We start from the raw sequence: 6,934 nt of genomic DNA on the forward strand, positions 1-6,934 counted from the left end.
AGCCAGAAAAATCCAAGTTGTATCTAAGCTTTTTTTTCAGGAAAAAATGTGCTTTATTTACCTTCACACTTTTAGCTCCAGTGAGACTGCCAGTACACAATATGAGCTCTGTAACTGTTTGCTTGGTGGAATTAGCCAGCTCCCTTACTGGTGTTGTGCATCAGTGCACTGATCAACATAAGATAAAACACATATACATTCAAACAAGTGGGAAACATTTCTCTGCAAGTTTTTTTTCTTTATAACATTTCATATTATAATGCCTTTTAATTCATCTGTTTTTCTTTTTTCCCCTGGCAACTCCATTTCCCTCTCCACCATTTACTTTGTCCCATAGGTGAAAAAACCTCTCACTCCAACCTGTCCACCTGGCCATCAGCCAAGATGAGTCTTCCTGCTCCTCATAATTGCTCATCCTGATTGACAGGCTGGCAAGCCAGGACACTGGATCACGATGATAGCAAAACCATACATCAGGTTGTTTAGGAAGGGTGAGAAGCAAAGAATTCTGATGGCACTGGGGGACCCACCTCCACAACAACTTTACGCATCCTTTGTCAAAATTTTGCTTTCCCATTTTGCCTGCTTCATTATAAAAAGACTATATTTGGGAGGATTATGGTAGAAAGATGAATAAATTATGTGTTTAAATTAGAAAAGCTAATTTCTTATTCTATAGAAGGTTCTGAGAAGTTCTTAGATCAAAAATTATGACACCTAAAATGCAGGCAAAGTGGCAGGAAACAAAGTATGTTTCCAATAGGCTTAATTCTAACACAGCCACAGAGTACTGTCAACATGCCAAGAAGGAAACCAGGTTAAAATGGATGGTTTGAGTCCCTTTGTTTCTAGCATCTACTCTGCATCTCCATATACTAAACTGGCAGTGTCAGCACTGAAGATAGCCCAAATGGAAACACTCTCCACACCCAGCTCCCCACAAATTGCCTAGGAACCTGATCCTGCAAATACACAGGGCAGAAAACGCAGAAGAGAAAAATCTGATCTTCCACATTCATTAACATCTTATACAATGCTCTCATCATTTCATTTGTGCTCACATAATCTTATTCCTAAAACAAATAATTTCAGGGTCAAATGGCTATAGCCCTTCACCAAGGGATCAAATCTGTACCTCCTGCATTGGCAAGCAGATTCTTTACCACTGAGCCACCTGGGAAGCCCCGTATACCAGGGTACCAAGCTTAAATTTAAAGGGTGCCATGATAGGAAGAAACATGAGGGTACAGAAGCAAACAAAGCCAGAGAGGTAGGGCTGACCTAGTAACTAGCTACCCATCAAATGCCAGTTAGGAATTTCCAGAGAGTACAGAACCTATGCTATTTTACTTTCAAGACTTCAATTCTAAACCTAAATTGTGCTGTATTTCAGATTCTCTTTCTAGACGGAAAAGAAGAAAACAACAAAGATTTCCAGACCTGGGTGTTTAAAGGGCCTTCACACAGTAAATCAACCTACTGCTGTCTTGCTTGCTCCACAGCCAGACTGAATAATACCGCGCCAGCAGAGGTGTGAACTACCCCCATTCATCTTAATGGAGTGTTAACTTCAAAGGCTTGTTTTAACCATTTAAATGCTAAGCTCATGAGTAAACATTCTCTGAAAAAAAGTACAATTTAAACATTCACCTTCAACATATGAAAGTAATTTATATTCTCAGCACTTCGTCTTTTAATTTAGCAAACAAGTCTCCAAGTGTTAGAAAAATATAGATTTTGTGCTTTACTTAGTTTTATTTTAAATAGTTATTACCTAATAAATTATGAACATTAAGCCAAAAATGAGAAGGCCTATATTTCCCAGGAAAAAAGCTGAGGAGAACTTGAATAAGGTTTTATGTGAAATCCTGATGAAGGGGGCACTGCTTTTTACCAACCATCTTACTAGCTTCCTCCAAACTCAGGGAAAAGTTACAACTCCAAACAGGCAACTAGATAAGGCAGAACAGTAAAGTAAAATAAAAATAAACACCTCTAGAAATAATTTCTCTTGATATTAACTAAGTTTTGGGCAGTGTTAAATAGGTTACTTGTCCCTTTGCCAAACCTCCCATGATCCCATCTTGTGAGCAGGTGACAAATGTATTAATTGATGCCCACCTGTCATCACACTTAACATCTGCCCCTGGGGACATCCTTGCATCTGCTGCAGATTTAGGGTTATTTTGGTATTATTGGAGTTAGATTTATTTTAGCAGCTGAACACCTATTTGTATTTGGATCTATAATTTCCCATAGAAATGTGGGAAAGCACTAAAAGGAAGGCACATGGGGCCAGTTCTCCTGTGAGTGATGGCTAGAAAGATTCTAAACATAATAACTGTGCAAGATGGAAGAGGAAGAAATTCCACGTCCGTGTCCGAAAGCAAATTCATTTTACAGGTCAAGGTGAAGGGATGGAAAAAAAGGGGATAAATACCCAATCTATTAAGAGAGCCTGTTTTGGTCTGCACCTAATTTATACAAGGCCATTTAATCCTCTCAACACAACCCTGTATAATTGGTATTAACTCCATTTTATACCGATGTGAAAGTAGAGGTTTGGAGAGGTTAAGTAGTTTGTCTAAACTCACTGAGATTTTCATCTATGTCTTTCTAACCTCCAAACTTGGAGTTTTTCCATTACACCCTGCCGAAGAGATATTTTAACTCAAAAGAGCAGCTCAGTTATCAATTTTTTAGCCCATTTCCTAAGTGGGAAGCAAGGGGGCACCTGCAAAAGTGTGTGTTTTCATACATGCAAATTGGCAGTTTGCATGTAATTCTCTACTTTACATGTGCTCCGGGGCAGGATTACATTTTACTGATACACCCTGGCTTTGGCAGGCTGCTAACACGGCGCCTTTACACAGAACACGCCCCGGGGCGGTGGGGGTTGGGGGAACCTAACTGCTGGTTTCCAACCAGGAATAAGCCACAGCAATGGGAAGGTGGGAATGATCTATAACTTCCAAACAAAATATGATATAAATCATCAATATTTGTCTCTGTTTGTCAAGTAGAAAATCACATGTTTTAGTGACAAATGAGAAGGCTCAGAGAACTTTCAAATCCACAGCCAGTCATCACAGCTCTATCTCATACTGTATACCAGAGGAAAATCATTAAGTTTCTTAGTCAGGATTTGGAGTCAGGGCAAAATACAAAGTGAAATAATCCCACAGTTTTGTTATGAGTGACTGATGTTGATATTAACGCATGAACTAAGATTTAATTTAGTATATCAACAAGTACTAATTTGTTAAAAAAAAAAATTATCTCAATATATTTAATAACACTAAAAAACTTCTTGGTGAAAGATGCTGCTAAGAGAATGAAAAGACACCCACAGACTGGGAGAAAATCTTTGCAAAAGACATATCTGATAAAGGATTGGTATCTAAAATATATAAAGAATGCTCAAGACTCAACAGTGAAAAACTACCCAATTTTAAAAATCAGAACCTCACCAAAGAAAATATACAGATGGTAAATAAGCATGTTCAACATCATATGTCATTAGGGAAATGCAAATTAAAACAAAAATGAGATATTACTACAACTGCACACCCATTATTAGAATGGTGAAAATCCAAAATACTGACAACACCTGATGCTGGGGAGGATATGCAACAACAGGAACTCTGACACACTGCTGGCAGGACTGCAAACTGTTACAGCCCACTCTGGAAAGCTGTTAGGCAGTTTCTTACAAGACTAAATATTCTACCATACCATGCAGCAACTGCTAAGAAGCAAAGTCTCTGGTAGTGGTATGAACCCAAACAAGCTAAAAATCTCTATCCACACAAAAATTTGCCTACAAATGTTTATAACAGCTGTATTCACAAATGCCAAAATTTGAAAGCAAACAAGAGGCCATTCAACAGGTGAAAGGAAAAACAAACTGGTGCACGTGTGCTAAGTTGCTTCAGTCATGTCCGACTCATTGCGACTCTGTGGACTGTAGCCCACCAGGCTCCTCTGTCCATGGGATTCTTCAGCCAAGAACACTGGCGTGGGTTGCCATGCCCTCCTTCTGGGGATCTTCCTGACCCAGGGATGGAACCTGCAGTCTCTTAGTCTCCTGCATTGGCAGGCGGGTTCTTTACCACTAGCGCCACTTGGGAAGCCCCAGACTGTGGTACATCCATACAATGGAACACTATCAGTGATTCTAAAAAGAAGAGCTATCAAGTTATGAAGAGACATGGAGGAAACTTAAACACATATTGCTAAGTGAAAGAAGCCAGTCTGAAAGGTTAGATACTGCATGATTCCACCAAACAATGTTTTAGGAAAGGCTCATGGTTTTTATGGAGACAGTAAAAAGGTTCGTGGTTGCCAATGCTTGCATCTAAAGTGAGCTCTAATGTAAACCATGAACTTCAGTTAATAATAATACATCAACATTGGCTCATCAAGTATAACAAATGTACCTCACTAATGCACGATGTCAGTAACATGGGAAAGTATGGGGGTGCTAGAATGAGGGAATATATGAGAACTCTCTGTACTTTCTGCTCAGTTATCTCTGTAAACATTAAAACTACCCTATTAATTCAAAAAAATAAACTCACAAAGATGCTCAACACACTTAAGAGCATTTTGAGTTTGTTTCTTATTTTGATTAAAACTGCTACATCTACTTTCTCCTACCCACTCTTGTTTTGTTCTGCTTTTCTGTTATGTTTGCAAAAATGTTAACCCATATAAAGAGGATTCATCCAAGGTGCTTTCCATAATCATTCCTTTTTGCATAAGGAGGTAAAATATGCTTCATACAAAGTGGGAAAATAATTTCTTCATTTATTAATCCAATTAAAAATAATGAGTGCTAAACTAAAATTACCAACCAAAATACCAAAGATGAGCAAAACAAATGCCTGTAGAAATAAGGGAAAAGATAAAGAAAAATTAGAATCATTTTTTAAAACCTTCATCCTCTCCAATAATGTATATAGTTCAAAATATATTAACTTTTTTTGATGTAGGTAAAAGACTTAATTAAAAAATGACAAATTATTTCTTAAAATAAGATTCTTAGAAGAAACAAACAAAACCCAACCTACCCCCAACTTTTTCCATGAAAGAAAATCCTCTCTGCTCATTTTAAGATAAAACAGTCCTGGGAACACAAAAATCAAACACGTTGATGTACTGGAACCTTAAAGTGGGGAGAAAAAAAAAAAAGAATGCCAGATTTAGATGTGAGACTAGATGATAATTTTACCTATTTTAGAAAACGGAATTTTTGAAATAGAAAACTTACCAACTATACCAAATACATTCCTAATGTCAGGAACATATATTGCAAGTAAAACAATGACAATATTGAGAGCTAGAGTGATCAAAGAATGGCGAATCCATGAGAACGGAAAATTGGAAAAAAACATCATCATTAAAGCTTTCCTTGCCTGTAAAACAGAAAAAGAAACAGATTTAAGCAAAGAGGAAGTGTCAAAGCCACACTACTTGCTTAGGGAAACCCATGTATGGCACGGGTACTATGATATTCCAAACCATTTAGATGCCCAAAATATAGCCTAGACTGTTACTGTAAAGTATTTGTTGCACATAAACTAAGAAATGTACCTATCTGTGTGACCTTCATAAAAGTTGTCTTGGTTTAATTCTTGAAAAAATCATCACATGCAATTTCTTTAGGTTGCATAATTTTCAAAATTACTAACCATAACACTGTGTGAAGAAATCTCAGGGTATCATTTTCAGGAAATTCAACAGATAAAAGAACAAATGGCTCAAAACAGAAACAGAAGTCATGCCATGGTAAAGAAATTCCATTTACTGTTTTATATTATTGTTTCACGGCATGTAAATAAGAAAAGTAGTCCATGATGTTTCCCACTGCCAAGGCAGGCAACAGGCGGTCACAGCCCACAAACTTCTATCCAGCCCCCACTGCACTCCTGGCACTGCAGTTCACACAGGAAGGGGGCAAACATCGGGAAGGCTCAGGTTTTCAGGAACTCACTGTTTAGGGATTCAAGATATTCATGTAGAAGCATTTGTACCCAAAGTTTATGTTTCTATTTTCCCAGAAATTCCTAAGATTCTTATGTATCACAACTAATGCAGAATGAAGATCCATTCTGTCCCTTAACTATAATTCTAGAGCAAATAAAATTTGTGACTAAGATTAAATAAATTTCCAATAAACCAGAAGGAGCTTACTTTTGCTGACTTGACTTTTTCTTCTTCATACACATTCTTTTGAATACAGAATTAAAGGGGGAAAAAAACCCCAAAAACTTTAGAACAACTATGGTCTCTAAATTGGAAACAATGCTGTGGGAAAGCGAAAATCTAAACTAAATCTGAAAAAGCACAAATTCGTTTAGCGGTTCACTGTTCTTTTTGTGCTTTCATGGGGCCATATGCAAGTATGAGGTCTTTGATCAATTCCTTGACAAATGAATAAGATACACGAGACTAGATGTGATTCAAACATTCTAGTCTGTAAAGAATTAGTGTTGCCATATTAGGGAGCTGCAACACCGAGGAACAAAACCTTGAAGAGTACTTACAGGGAAGTGGATTAGAGGGACTGTCAAAAGCACAGAAAATAGTATGCATAACTTCACAGTCATGATGACAACATCATGTGGCAAGTATTTACTGTAACCTTGCAGTAATTCTGACGCCACACTGTCTGTAAATTCAAAAAAATAAGGATCACATTATAAACTACTGAGATGTTAATAATAGCAACGCTATTTGCCTTTGCACAAACAGATCTTAGCAGATTTTGGAGTCCCGGTACCAAATCCATCTCTGGCCTTTTTCCTATCCTACGAAACACAGACACATTAGTCAAACATCTTCTTGGAACTTGCTGTCTTTTCTTTTAATGTAACTAGAAATTAGCCCAGGCAGATTCTCTAAAATTATGACAATGAATATATATATATAT

The 6,934-nt window shown here is 37.3% G+C and overlaps 1 protein-coding gene across 2 annotated transcripts in view; it reads right to left on the reverse strand.

Annotated features, from left to right (window-relative positions):
• Positions 1 to 4,107: 4,107 nt before the first annotated feature.
• SLC38A6 (solute carrier family 38, member 6) overlaps positions 4,108 to 6,934 on the reverse strand; it is a 70,564-nt gene continuing 67,737 nt past the window's right edge. For both annotated transcript variants that reach the window (XM_010847652.1, XM_010847653.1), the window contains 4 exons: positions 6,549 to 6,673; positions 5,273 to 5,417; positions 5,073 to 5,167; positions 4,108 to 4,886 (listed from right to left, as the gene is read on the reverse strand). In XM_010847652.1, coding sequence (XP_010845954.1) covers positions 4,806 to 4,886; positions 5,073 to 5,167; positions 5,273 to 5,417; positions 6,549 to 6,673 — 446 coding nt within the window. In that variant the 3' untranslated portion in view covers positions 4,108 to 4,805. The remainder of the gene's footprint in view (positions 4,887 to 5,072; positions 5,168 to 5,272; positions 5,418 to 6,548; positions 6,674 to 6,934) is intronic.

Source organism: Bison bison, unplaced genomic scaffold, assembly GCF_000754665.1.
Source record: "Bison bison bison isolate TAMUID 2011002044 unplaced genomic scaffold, Bison_UMD1.0 scf7180017864254, whole genome shotgun sequence".
Lineage (NCBI taxonomy): Eukaryota > Metazoa > Chordata > Mammalia > Artiodactyla > Bovidae > Bison > Bison bison.